Below are 15198 nucleotides of genomic sequence, written 5' to 3' on the forward strand. Positions count from 1 at the left end.
ATGCGAACAAGCTTTTTCCACTGAGGTTGGGTGGGACTACAAGCAGAGGTCATGTGTAAAGGGTGATAGGTGAAAAGTTTAAGGGGAACTTGAGGGGGAACGTCTTCACTCAGAGGGTTGTGATAGTGTGGAATGACCTGAGAGTGCAAGTGGTGCATGCAAGCTCAGTTTCAATGTTTAAGAGAAATTTTGACAAGTACATCAATGGTAGGGGTATGGAGGGCTGTGGTCTGTGTGCAGGTCGATGGTACTAGGCAGCTTAAGTGTTCAGCAAGGACTAGATGGACCAAAGGGTCTGTTTCTGTTCTGCACTTTTGTATGTCTCTATAACATTGTTGATGTGAAATTTACATGTATAAAAAAAAGTTAAGACTACATATAAGTCTCAACTTCAGTGTTATAAATACATTCCCCTTGCCAATATATTTTGGGGTTTTTTTTTGGGAAATCACAGAATATATGAATCAGATGGGACAATGGACCAGATTGAGTTAGATTAGCTATGATGTCACTGAACAGTTAACAAAGTTTGTGTGGCCATTTGGCCTACACTTCCTGTTATTTTTGTTAATGCTACGTCTCTTACTATTCTAGAGATTCTAGAGAAGCAGAAAAATAATTTTGGGACAATCCAATATTTCCATCGGTGCTTGCTGCCATAGAAAGTGAAAGATAATTGCTTATTACTGTGAGGCCGCAATTTAAATTGCTCATACAGATGAGAAAGCGAGCGAAGAAGTAAGAAAGTGGAAATAAATGAAATGCAGACAAGTGTTTTCTGCATTTTAACTCCTTTTTCAGCTGTAATTTAAGACCACATAAAGCTTTCACCAAGGAAGGAAAGTGAAAATGGACAGAAAATTGAAGTTAATGTCTCCAGAGAGAATATGGAAATTAAGCAAGAAATTTACCCAGAATATATTTGCCCTTAAGACTCTTCATTATATTAAGTTTGGCATGATGGTTAGTACAAGTGATTGTGATTTCTATGCAGTCTACATGCACATACAATAACATTAACAACGCCTTCATCAACCATGTGATTGAGTTCGAGAGCCATGAGGTCATGTTACAACTATATAAGACTTTGGTCAGACCCCAATTGGAGTACTGTGTTCATTTCTGGTCACCTCATTACAGGAAGGTGGTGGATACTATAGACAGTGTGCAAAGGAGATTTAGAAGGATGTTGCCTGAATTGGAGAGTATGCCTTATGAGAACAGGTTGACTGAACTTAGCCTTTTCTCCTTGGAGCAACAGAGGATGAGAGGTGACCTGATGGAGGTGTATAAGATGATGAGAGGCATTGATTGTGCGGATAGTCAGAGGCTTTCTTGCAGGGCTGAAATGGCTAACACGAGAGGGCACAGTTTTAAGGTGTTTGGAAGTAGGTAGAAGGGGGATGTCAGAGGTAAGTTTTTCATACAGATAGGTGGGTGCATGGAAAACACCGGCAGCGAAGTTGGTACAGGTGGATACAATAGAGCCTTTTAAGAGACTCTTAGATAGGTACATGGAGTTTAGGAAAATAGAGGGCTATGTGGTGAGGGAAATTTTAGGCAGTTTCTAAGAGTAGGTTACATGATCGGCACAAATTGTGGGCTGAAGGGCCTGTAATGTGCTGTAGATTTTTATATTATATCTCACATTGCCAGCTGATTTAGTGTTATGCTGGTGCTGATAGTAGTCATTAAGACAATCTTTACCAATCTACCAACACCATTCATTAATTGAGTCTTCAAGAACAATATTGTCTGACTTGTACATGTGCATGAATAACTTGAAGCAGATTACACATCTATGAAGGTTCTCAGTCATACAAGTAGTAGTAAATCAAGGCAAATGGACTTGCTGTGTTGTCTAGAAGATATTTTGCTACTCATCCAAGAAGCTTCTTCAGTTCTGATCCATGGAGGGTAGTTTTCAGGTTTATAAACTCTGTGAGTTGTTTAAACGTATAGCAATCACATGAGAGTCATTAAGAGTTGTAGAGGTAATGAGAAGGTCACTAGTCTTATCTTTGCAGGAATGGAGGTGTGAACTGTTGTGGAGATGCTGGGGTAGAGATGTTAGGCCTGCACCATAAGTACCTGACAGGTGATGTCGTACCCCACCCCGTGTTCAGGGATGGGTTTTCCAGTTTGACAAAGATGGCTCCTTTAACTTCTCTTTCAAACCACCTGCCCTCCCTGTCCAAAATGTGCACATTGTTATCAAAGGAGTTTCTCTTGTCCTTTAGGTGTAGACATACAGCTGAGTCTTGATTTGAGGTGTTAGCCCTCCTATGTTGAATCATTGATTTGTGAAGCGGTTGTTTTGTCTCGCCGATATACAGATCTGTGCAGTTCTCACTGCATTCAGTATTGCTGTTTATGTTTAGGTACAGGCTGTATATCTACACCTAAAGGACAAGGGACACTCCTTTGCTGATAACAATGTGCAGCAGTAGCATCTATCAGATATAGCTACTTCCTTATATACTCTATAGACATGTCCTGGAACATCAGTAGTTGTTGGAAGCAGAGCCTGTGGATTTTTCGCAGAGTCAATAGGAAGGAAGATGTACTTACGCTTGCTAACCCTCATTGAGTGTGTCCATATTCCCAGTAACAGGTATGAAGCGCAACTTGTGAAGCTGCATATGCCCATTCACACCTTAGAGACATAGCTGACAAGAATCCCCCACAATCTTGGACATTTCTCTTGCGATCGCAAGACCCTGTCGCACATTTATAATGTAAGGTGCCACAGCCCTGTTTCCCTTGTTTAGTGGAGCAACAGACAGCGAGGCAGCAGTGCGGCGTCAGTTGTAGCAACAACTAGGCCTCAAGCCGCAGGCTTGCCTGCTGCAGTCCAGGTGAGGAGATACTGGAGGCGGTACAGCATGGCATCCATGCTCAGTTAGGGCTGGCCTTGCTCATCACTGCTGCCCTCCAGTGTTTGATTGGTGAAATAACAGGCTGAATTGCCAGTAACTGTACCAACAATTTGCGGGACACACCGCTCATGGTCTTGGACTGTTTATGTGTTTTCTTTAGTGACTATGTTTCTTTTTCTCACTATTTTGAATGTGCTGTGTATGTTTTGCGCCTTGGCCCCTGAGAAATGCTGTTTTGTTTGGCTGTGTCCATGTATGTTTGAATGATAATTAAGCTTGATTTGATTTGACTCTTTTGCTGAGATTCTCTTATTGCTTGGCAGAGAGACTATCTGTGCACAAAATGACGGGAACAGCACAATGGTCAACACGATGCACTTTAATTCCAACGACTGTATATGGGTGGGTTCATAGTGGGTGAAGTCCTCCTCAATGGTGCTCATCACCCAACTGTCAGTCCATTTAAGACTAATGTCCTGGAGAATGGGCGCATGCATCATTTCAGACCCTGACAGAGTAATACCTATATGAAAGAGAAGATTGTAGCAGTAGTCAAAGAAAGCTTTTGCAGTGTTTGGCACAGTTGTAAGTAACTTCTCAGTGCAGAGCAACTGAACAGGGCAAGCGTTAGAACCCTTCTTGTTGTTCAAAGACAGGTGTATGCAGAGAAATTACAGTGCATCACAAAGCAGGAACATTACTGAATCCAAAGAAAATCTAGTAAACTCTGTCCCTTCCTTGACTTTGAGGGGCTACAGTGAATATTGGAGGACATATTAAGAGAACACCAGTCATCTCAGAGGTACCTCACCCAATCTTCATTCTGGGTTAGCACCTTGTCACCAGTCTGCTCATCTGACGTAACCAAGAACAAGTATGTCATTAAGGCCGACATTTTTGAAGCAAGAACGGTTAAAAATAATGCAGTAAGACAGTTTCAAGACCAGTCTTTGAGACTGTCCTTTCTTTTGCCAAAGACATATTGAAGGAGGAGGAGGAGAAGATGGCGGCGCGACGCAGCACGCACGGCCACTCCGGTGGTGATGTCTGTTATTTGTCAAGTAGGGGACCATGCACAAATCTGATTTGATGGAGACAGAGGTGAGAGTATGGAGAAACTTCTGAAATGCCCGCTTCGCTGCCGCTGTTACTGTGTGGTCCAGAATCTCTGGAGGAGAAGGCCTGAATCCTCGGCTTTGCTTGTTTTGGCGGCCGGGGCAAGGTCGAAGGCAATTGGCAGAGGATGGCATTCGGGAGGCTATATCGGAGGGGCTGTTCGGAGGCTCAAAGTTTTTGGACGGACGAACGCAGTGTTGGCTGTGGTCGGGTGCTTCCAATGCACCGGCAGCTATTGGTGCCCGGAGGTTATGGCAGGGAGTTTCTCCCTTTGCCGCCTGCTATCAGGGACTTGGGACTTTGAGACTTTTTTTTTACCATGCCCCTAGTCTGTTCTTTATCAAATTATGGTATTGCTTTGCACTGCTGTAACTATATGTTATAATTATGTGGTTCTGTCAGTGTTAGCCTTTGGTTTGTCCTGTTTTTCTATGACATCACGCTGGAGGAACATTGTATCATTTCTTAATGCATGCATGCATTTCTAAATAACAATAAACGAGGACTGAGTATTGTCATAATCCAATCTAAAATACTCATTTGACCTTTAGTTTCTGTAGTTAAGTTTGACATTTTATGGATGTCAGGTGGGGAGTGTTCTGGCTGCTAGAGGTGCTGTTCATTTTGTATAAATGCCACTTCCTGTACGGCTGCCTTAAACATAATTTCCTTGGTTAACGCTGATCGTGAGAATAATTGATAGCATTAGTATATTCACATGAATAAAGATTCTGTATTGAATTTAGTACATATTTTACTTAAACTTTCTGTAGTTGCACAAGTTTTTTTTCTTTAAAAACCCTTCCGGCTCAGGTAACTTTTGAGTGGGGTTTAACTCCCTGCTTAGCTTTGTACACACATGCACCGCAAGGACAGGAGAAACTTCTCTCTGTTTCTTCTGAATTCATCCATGTGTCTATGAGCATCAACACTGATCCAGTGTGTTCACTTCTTGTTGTCATGCTTGGACCCCAAAACAAGCTTCAGATAACGCTTCTGTAATATATACAGTCAGGTCCATTCCCCGAGCTCTTTTCCAGTCGTCATTTTTTTCTTCTCTCCTTCAAACAGTCAACTAATTTCTTTTGGAATTCAAGATCAAATTTTCTCCAACCTTTCAGGGAGTAACTTCCAACTGAGACTGCCTGAAAAACAAGATTCCTAATGTTGAACCTTATGCTTTTGCCAATCAGTTTAAAGCCATGAGCTCTGGTTTCTGTCAACAGAAACCACCCCACTTATTCACTTAATCTTGAAGATCTTGAATGCAGCTATTAAATTACTTCACAAATTCCTTTTCTTCAAGCAAAACATTTCCAAATTTTCTAGTCCACCTGTGTAGTCGAAATCACTGACAGTGTTCTACTGAATCCTCTCGAGCCCTCTCTGGTGTTGCCTCACACCATTGAATAGTGCAGTCAACTGCAATCAGACTAATGTTCTACAGAGGAACAACACTTTACTCTATTTTTTAACTCTATGGGATTCTTTATAAAGCTCAGGATGTTTTAAAATTTTTCTGAATCTGTCCTTCCAAATTCAAAGGTTTATTTTCAAATACTATTTTCTTTTTTTTTTAATTTTATTTTTATTTGGATAAGGAGTTCACAATTATCATGTACTTTTTTCACACATATAACCTTTTCCATTTTTTTATATGTATAAAACTACAATTATTTATACATTCTTAAGTACACATTGAGATGATATAAAAGCAAAATAAACATTTAAATAGATAATTATGTACTGTGGTAAATCCAACCTATTAGGCTAAGTAATGAAATTAGTTGTTAAGAAAAATGGTGATAATAGTTTCCATACAACCCTTCTGGACCATTTCCACTGGTCCAAAATGTTGCATACAAGCCTATATACCAACCATTGTAGGTGTTTATATCCCAATTTGTTCGTGCTTGTTCCTGCCCGCAGACATAATTATCCAATCCCTATGTACTTATTTACTTAATTTTTTCATTTTTTTTATCCCTTTCCCAAATCTTTCCCTTTACTTGTGTTAATTCTCTATTTTCCAAAAAAAAACAACAAACATTTAGACTAGGGGTGCTTACGTTAGCAATATTAGTATTTTGAACCTATTGTCCCTTCAGAACATATTCTAGATTCTCCTAATGAATATATATTACATTGTACTTTATATTAAATTTCATCCATCGTACTCCTCCAGCCTGTCAAAATACTCTTTTTCCTCAATATTCATTACACTTCCAAACTTTAATGCCCTTGAGGAACACCAGTGCATTCCTTCCCCCACCTTATTCACTACAACTCTCCCCTTCCTGTCCCAAAGCAAATTTATTATGCGGGCTATCACTGCCCCTTTCATTCTATTCCACTCCAGTACAGTGAAATTTTCTTTAATTAAGAAGTACACTCAAATGGTATATTGTTAGTAAGAAAATCACAAAGGCGAATCAATAAATTGCAGCAGCTATATGAAGCTTTGCTACTGTGTTTTAGTTTCTTTTAACAAATCCAAATTATTATATTTGCATTATGAAAATAGTTGTGATATATTTACATATGTTTTCTGCACCAATGAAAACCTGCTCTATTTATTCTATATTTGATATCAGTATTGATACTTTTAATATTTAATATGATATCTAAAACCATAATATTTTTGCTGTTCTAGCAAAATAATTTCAAATCAGATTACTTTTTTTTAGTAACATATCACGGAATACTGGAGGAGCTCAGGAGGCCAGGCAGCCTCTGCGGAAAAGAGTACAGTCGACGTTTCGGGCCGAGACCCTTCAGCAAGGCTGGAGGAGAACAGATGAGTCGAGTTATAAGGTGGAGGAAAGGAAGGGTGAAACTGGGAGAGGTAAAGAGCTGGGAAGTTGATTGTGAAAGAGATACAGGGCTGGAGAAGGGGGAGTCTGACAGGAGAGGACAGAAGGCATGGCAGAGAGAAAAGAGGAGAGGAACACCAGAGGAAGGTGATGGGCAGGCAAGGAGATAAGGTAAGAGAGGGAAAAGGGGTTGGGGAATGGTGAAAGGGGGTGGGGGGAATTATGGACATTCGAGAGATTGATGTTCAAACATTTTTTAAAAATCAATTATCAGGGAACAAACTACTATTCCATATAGAAATACTGCACTAATATTTTTCTCATACAAGAAAAAATCTGCAGATGCTGAAAATCAAAATAATACACACAAAATGCTGGAGGAACTCAGCAAGCCAGGCAGCATCTATGGAAAAAAGTACAGTCGACATTTTGGGCCGAAATCCTTTGGCAGGACTGGAGAAAAAAAGCTGAGGAGTAGATTTGAAAGGTGGGGGGGGGGAGGGGAGGGGAGAGAGAAGTGCCAGGTGATAGGTGAAACTTGGAGGGGGAGGGATGAAGCAAAGTGCTAGGATGTTGATTGGTGAAAGAGACAGAAGGCCATGGAAGAAAGGAAAAGGGGGGTGGGGTGGACAGGCACCAGAGGGAGGCAACGGGTAGGCAAGGAGACAACACGAGAGAGGGCCAAGGGGATGAAAAATGGTGAAGGGGAGGGGAGGCATTACTGGAAGTTTGAGAAATCTATGTTTGTGCCATCAGGTTAGAAGCTACCAAATGTAATGTAAGGTGTTGTTCCTCCAACCTAAGTGTGACCTTATACCGACAGTGGAGGAGGCCATGGATGAACATATTGGAATGGGAATGGGAAGTGGAATTAAATGGATGGTCACTGGGAGATCCCGCTTGTTCTGGCAGACATAGTGTAGATGCTTAGTGAAGCATCTGTCCTGATGAAGGGTCTCGGCTTGAAACATCCACTGTTTACTCTTTTCCATGGATGCTGTCTGGCCTGCTGCATTCCTCCAGCATTCTGTGTGTTAGAACTAATATTTCTCGTCTTTGAAAATGTTCAAATATTATAAGATTTACGGAAGTTATTTCACAAAAGATAGCCATAAGCACGTTATTTAAAATTTGAGGGATGTGCTTTAAACTGTAAGAAATATCAATGCTCTTTCATTAAAAAACGATTACTGTCAATGTTTTTATTCTTTCCTACTTCTGAAATATAATTTTAATATGGAACTGCAACATATTTTTATTTATAAAAATCATATCAGGGTAATTTCATACAGTGGGTCAGCAGCATCAGCAGAAACAAAAATATAGTTAATGGTTTTGGTTGCCTACCTTTGCAATCAGTGACCTGGACTATTAACTTTGTTTCTGCTGTAACCTCCCATCTTCCATCTGAAACTTTAACTCTGTTTCTTGCCCACAGACGCTGTCTGACCTGCTGAGCATTTTCTGCTACAACTTCAGATTTGCAATTTACTGTTTCTTTAAAGTCCAATAGTTATTTAACATCTGATTTGACATCTGTTGTGCCGAAAACAATATACTTCTTATATTCTGGTCAGTCAACTTCTGGTTTATGCATTCCCCAATCTCGTCGTGAAATATTATTAGGTCTTTCATCGCAACTGATTCCTATAAAATAATACAAGCACGACTCCTTGATGCTACATACACTTATTCTACTCTGCGTTCAGTAATACTCAGCAATTCGAAATTTTCACCACACAACAAGGAAGTAGAAAGCGCACTCTAGGAAAGTGTTTAGCATCTGCGAAAACATATACCCAAAAAAATCCTAAAATAACAGGATATTTGTCGAATATTTGCGAATGTTGGCTTTTCAAGATTCGTAGAATTCGAGCACTTTCAGTCAAGTAACATCTAATCGCCTAAACGCCGATCAAACTTAAATAAGTTGTTGTTTCATCGCGCCGCGTCTTTGTCAACAACCCCCAAAGGGGCCAGCAAATGTAATTCATTTCAATGCTGCTCTACTACATATGAAGCCCAAGAACCACACGCCCCTGTCCGATCGCATGCGTTTGATCCCCGCGAAACAGGCTTGCCGGTCTTTCTTACCTGGTGGCCTTCCGAACGAAGTATGAATGTGCAAAGTCTGAATTGTCATCGAGCCAAGCTTCCGTACGCTCGTAGTCGGTGAGGTTGCGAGTCGCCATGGTCCAGGTTGCCTATCAGTTCAGCCCTGCTGGGCTCCTCCAAGTGCCACTCCCACACGTCGGTGCTGCCCGGGGTCGGTACTTGTAGCTACATTGCTTTCCCCTCAAGACCGCCGGGGCATCCTCCCTCCCCGCTCCCGATTGTCGGAGCGGCACCCGCCGATCTAGCAGGAGTGTGTGAGGGGAGGGCGGCGCTCCCGGTTGCTCCGGTTACCTTGCAGACCGAGCAGTGAGCGCGCCTCCAGCCCTTGACTGACAGATCCAGTCACCGCTGCCGCTGCCGCCGCCGCCGAACGCGGAGCTGGGCTCTCCCGCCCACTACCCGACGGTTCTCAGTGCTCGTTGGCACTGGCAGCCCGGAGCTGCAGAGGAGTGCTGAAAGCCAAGAGCAACTCCAAGACTCTCCTCGGGATTCCCCACCACCGCACCTCCACACACAACAGTTTGTGCAGTATGTTCTGATGTCTCGTCATCACTTATTTCAAACATTTTATGGGATGAAGTACACCTTTGCAATTATATCAGTCAGTTCCCAACTTTTCATTTTAATGCATTTTCTTACAAATTTGTCTAAACACAGCGGCCATTTTAATAAAGTATTTTTGATCGTGTTATAAAAATAACTTACTCCAATGATATTTACTTTGAAATTATTATTTCCAACACGTTTGACAGCATTCACAAATAGGCCAATATTGTTATACCACAATACTGTAGCACTATATGCTAATGTGTGTGTTCGGCCATAATATATTAGTAAAACCTTATTAAACTTAGCAATTCTTCCCCGCCGACCTTACTTAACATCTGTTATGCTGCGGCGAACAAAGCCCAATGGACAAATAAAATGTTCCAGCCGAGTGAAAGATATAAAGAACCTAAATTCCCCGGCCTCGGAAAGCAGCATACAGATTTCGATGGGGAATTAATCTGCGCTCGTTATTTATGATGCCGCCTGCAATTAGTGTGACTGCGGCAGGCAGCGAGTACTGTACCGACGCTGCTACTGAACAGCTGCAAACCTGGGAACGACCTCAAAGGCGGAAAGCTAGCCTGGACTAAACACCAAAGTGCTCTTATTAAAGAAAATGTGCATTGTACGTGATAAAGATATAGTAATGGCACCGCTGAGGGTGGTTTAACAATATCGCACTGAAGTTTTACTGCAAGAGAGGGAGGAGCGGGCGGGGGGGGGGGGTTGAGGGAACATGTGCTCTCCTCGGGGGACCATGAAAGGCAAACAGCTATGGCAACAAACAGGTGTGACAGACAGTATTCTGTCACGTCGTTTGAAACGTCAATGAAACATCCGTCGTCCATTCGTCCCTCCCCACTGCTGATCTCCCTCCTGCCACTCAAACCCTGCAAGCGGAACAAGTGCTACACCAGCCCCTACTCCTCCTCTCTCATTACCATTCAGGGTTCCAAAAAGTCCTTCCAAGTGGGGCGACACTTCACTCTTGAGTTTGTCGGGGCCATCTACTGTATCCGGCGTGGCCTCCCGTAGATTGGTGAGACCCGATGTAGGGTGGGAGACCGCTTCGCCGAGCACCTTCGTGCCATCCGACTCAAAGAGCAGGATGTCCCGGTGGCCACTCATTTCAATTCTAATTCCTATTACCATTCCGACATATCAGTCCATGGACTCATCTACTGCCAGGATGAGGCCACACTCAGGGTGGAGGAGCAACTCCTCATAGTCGGTCTAGGTAGCCGCCAACCTGACGACACGAACATCGATTTCTCGCACTTCTGGTAATGTCCCCACCCCCACCGCTACTTCACCATTCCCATTCCTGCTTCCTTCTCTCACCTTATCTTCTTACTACCTGCCCATCACTTCCCTGTAGGGCTCCTCGCCTTCCCTTTCTTCCATGGTCTCTGGTCCTCTCTCATCAGATACTCACTTCTCCAGCCCTTTATTTCTTTCGCCAATTTCCCAGCTCTTTACTTCACCCCTCCCCCTCTATCTGTTCCAAATATCACCTGCTACTGTACCTTGTAGTTCTTCCTCCCTCTCGCCACGTTCTCCCTGACTTCTCCCCTTCCTTTACAGTCCTGAAAAACGGCCATGCCCTGAAACGTCAACGGTTTTTTTTCCATCGATTCCACCTGATCTGCTGAGTTCCTCCAGTATTCTGGGTGTTGCTTTGGATTTCCAGCATCTGCAGATTCTTTTTTTTGTGTTCATCATCTACATTATTCATCATAAACTTTTTCAAGAACCACTAGATTAGGACGTGAGCAAAACACACAACATGCTGGAGGAACTCAGCAAGTCAGGTAACATCTATGGAAATGAATAGACTGTCACTGTTTCAGACTGAGATGCTTCTTCAGAAGGAAGGGGGAAGACAGCAGATTAAAAAGGTGGGGGCGAAGAGGGAGAAGGATAGCTGGAAACTGATTGGTGATGCCAGGTGAGTGGGGAAGATCAAGGGCTGGAGAAGAAGGAATCTGATAGGAGGGGAAAGTGGAGCATAAGAGGAAGGGAAGAAGGAGGGGACCCAGGTGGAAATGAAAGGCAGGCGAGAAGAAGTAAAAGGCCAGAGTGGGGATGAGAGTAAAGGTGGGGGGGGGGGGATTTGTTTACTGGAAGGAGAAATCGATATTAATGCCATCAGATTGGAGGGAACCTAGATGGAATATAAGGTGTTACTTCTCCACCCAGAGAGTGGCTTCATCTTGGCACAAGAGGAAGCCATGGACCGATGCATTGGAATGGGAATGGGAATGGGAATTAAAATGTTTGGCCACAGGGAAGTCCCACCTGTGTCAGGTGGTGCAGAGGTACTCAGTGGAAGGTTTTCTTTATTACAACCTACTGACAATTCAGATAAAAGATGAACAGTCAAAAACTTGGGAGACGAACTGTTGTGATTTCTTCACAATGCTATGTAGACAGGAGTGAAGTAATTTATTGCTCTCTTTGCATGTATATTGCGATAAATTTAAAGAATATATATTAGAGCGTGCCAATGAAAGTGAAGTGAATGATTATTCTTTGTAACTGTGTACATACTTTTGCTATTATTGTGTCTTTCGAATGTTGACAGCTGAACAAAGTGTTTAAAAAACACACTTCAAGCTACAGGAAAGGCACATGTGATTCATGTCTGACAACTGGCCATTCCTAATTGATAAAGTTCAAAGTTCAAATTTATGATCAAAGCAGGTATATTATATACAACCTTGAAGTTCATCTTCTTGCAGGCTCCCAAAAAACAAAAAGGCACAACAGAACCCTAGAAAAAACACACAAAACAAAGACCACCACATATCCAATATGCAAAAGAGGACAAATTGTGCAAAGAGTAAAAAAAACAAATAACACATAGAACATGAACTTCAGAGTCAGAAAAAATGAGTCCACATGTGCAGAGGCAGTTCCGTACGGAGACGAGCGAAGCCAGTCTGGGAGCCTGATGGTCACAGGACACCAACTACCTGTTGAAAGGTCTCGGCCTGAAACATCGACTGTTTACTCTTTTCTATAGATGCTGCCTGACCTGCTGAGTTCCTCAAGCATTTTGTGTGTGTTGCTTTGGATTTCCAGCATCTGCAGATTTTCGCTTGCTTGTGATACTCCTGAACCTACCACATGGGTCCCAAGACTCCTGCACCTCCCAAGAACATAAGAACAATAGAATAAAAAAGAAATAAAGAAAACCATTAGACTTTTAACTTTGTGTTTTCTGTCACTGGATACCATTAATTTACATCTGGTCTTTCATTCTGTATTTAAGCAGTTTGTAGTTTATTGGCTATCAAGTAGCAATATTTGCAGGACATTCATAAAGTAACATCACTTGATATTTCAGGCGGTTATTCCCTTTCACTGTACAGGCGTTTTTGCCATTACTTCAGTGCTTTCAGTCTCAAACATTTGAAATTATCTATCATATGATATTAATAGATGAGGCTATTCTGGGTTTCTCCATTCAGGGTTCTCCTTTATATATGTAATTCATCGAATACAAAGCAAAGAAGCAGGCAGCTCAGCCCAACCGATGGTGTTCTGCTCCACACAAACCTGTCCTATCCTTATACCTGCATAAACTATCTTTTCCTCCTTCATCTTCATGTGTTTAATCGTCTTTCCCTAACATGCAACTATGTTATTTGACTCATGAATTCTTTGTGATAGTTGTAAGAATCTAAAAGCAGAGCTAATCAGTTATTCAGAAGCACATCAGGTAAAGACACATTTATTTTCTTTCTGTGTTAGTTGTTTCATCAGATTCCCTGTGAATACCCAGTAGCAACAAGATAAACACTGAACTTTTATTTAAGAGTATGAATTCCTCAGGGCCCAAGGTATTATAAATGGTAACCATATGGTATTATCCATGCCCTGCTAATACATTCTGTATGAGAGTTGATTCATCCAGTTGAGTCATTACTATCTGTTTACTTCCACCTCCGTGGGTTGATGCTGCCTCCCACCACAGCAATTCCATCAGTCCCATTCTTCCTTTCCTTATTTCCCTAAACCCTACAAAGTGTTTTCCTCACATATTCCCATCAAGTCCCACTTGATGTTTTAGTTACTGCTTGTCCTGAGCATAGCTTACAGTAGTCAAGCATTAGCACATCTTTGAAAGGAAATCAGAGTAACCAGTGGAAACCCATGTAGTGATGGAGAGAACATGAAACCTCCACAGAGACAGCAACGAAGTTACCTGTTGACTATATCACAGACAAGCATAACATACCCTGATTAGTCTGAGCAACAGATTGGTGAGGACTCGGTCAACAGCATAGGATATGAAGACACAAGTGATTTCAGATGCTGTAATCGGAGCAACAAACAATCTACTGGAAGAACTCAGCAGATCAAGCAGCACCCAGAAGGGAAAAAGAATCGCAGACAATTCGGGTCAAAACAGGATATGAGATGACAAACAGTTTTGCAAAGTGGTCTCTTCAATATTCTAAAGAAGTAATCAATGTTTAGAAATACCAGCATGGCAGAGAAATAACACCTTCAAGAAGTAATAGATAATTGTGCTTTTGAAAATGTTATTTGACCAAGAATTATAAACATTGCAAAATCATAATTGCTATGTTCAGTTTGACTACAGTAGTAGTAAAGCTTGCCAAAAAGGGAAGAAAAGAATTTTTTTTCTCTTTTCAATTCATGGAGTTCATTCATAACTCCCTTGCTTCCTCAAGGCACTGGGCTTACATCTCCATACTTCTCTCAGACACCGAGTGGATTTCATATCTGAGCATGCTGACCCTTGGTTCCCTGTTCCCAATATCCCATCCACTAACGTCCCACTTCCTAATGGTCCTGTTCCACTCAACTCCAAACCTGATCCTTTTCCCTCAAATACCCCATCACCGCACTGCCAATTAAAGGTCTTCTTTGCACGAAACTTCCTCCAGTGACCTTGATTTAATGTTTATCAGTCTCATCTTGCATGAGTAGGGTCATGTAAAATACACAAAATTGTTGCCCAGTGTAATAGAACATTTGGACCACTGGCTTCTTAAATATATGTTGCCTGAAAGGATTTCTAATTTATCCCCTTTGTTGTCATTCTTCCGAGTTACTTAAATCTTTGCAAACTATTTTTCCCTAATATTTCTCTAAATGCTCTTTTATATTCCCTTTAAAATTATGATTTTCTACCTCTTATAATGTTTATGAATACCAATGGTACATATCAATTAATAATACACCCACAGACTCGATGGAAAGTCATTGGCTAGAGGGCACACTATCTTGTTATTTGGTCCTGGTATGAGACAGAATTGCTATTGAAATAGCTGGTTTAAACTCTTGCCTCACTATTTCTCATTTTTCATTCTTTTCCAACAATTTTCATCATTGCTGCTGTTGAATATTTACTCCTTTATCATTTATGTTAAATCTCCCTTATTACTCTGTCATATTTTTAGGTGCCTTCCACCCAAATGATGAGATTTTCTCACTTGCCTCGTTCTTTCAGTCTACCTCGCCCCAATTTCTTCTCCCTCAACAAACATCTTCTTGCCTTTGTTTTTATATTAAATTAAAGAATGCCTTTGGAAAGTTAGCCTAGGATTTCTCTAATTAATCAAAAGATTTTAATAGAAGTTTAAACAATTATAGGCTCTGCCTGGCAATAGCTCTTTCCAAACTGTCTTACAGCACCAAAACAGTAGATAAACAGAAAAGTGGATCTGGTAGAAGACAACTGGGTATAATAG

General features: G+C 41.6%; 1 protein-coding gene across 6 annotated transcripts in view; it reads right to left on the minus strand.

Annotated features, from left to right (window-relative positions):
* pde5ab (phosphodiesterase 5A, cGMP-specific, b) overlaps window positions 1-9379 on the minus strand; it is a 116826-nt gene extending 107447 nt beyond the window's left edge. For 2 of the 6 annotated variants that reach the window (XM_063043552.1, XM_063043553.1), the window contains exon 1: window positions 8903-9378. In XM_063043552.1, the coding sequence (XP_062899622.1) occupies window positions 8903-9000 (98 nt within the window). In that variant the 5' untranslated portion in view covers window positions 9001-9378. Of the gene's footprint in view, window positions 1-3402; window positions 5141-8902 lie in introns of all 6 variants that reach the window. The other 4 variants (XM_063043555.1, XM_063043558.1, XM_063043557.1 and 1 more) reach the window with 4 other exon arrangements.
* Between the last annotated feature and the right edge of the window lie 5819 nt (window positions 9380-15198).

The sequence above is a fragment of the Mobula hypostoma genome, chromosome 3, assembly GCF_963921235.1.
Source record: "Mobula hypostoma chromosome 3, sMobHyp1.1, whole genome shotgun sequence".
Lineage (NCBI taxonomy): Eukaryota > Metazoa > Chordata > Chondrichthyes > Myliobatiformes > Myliobatidae > Mobula > Mobula hypostoma.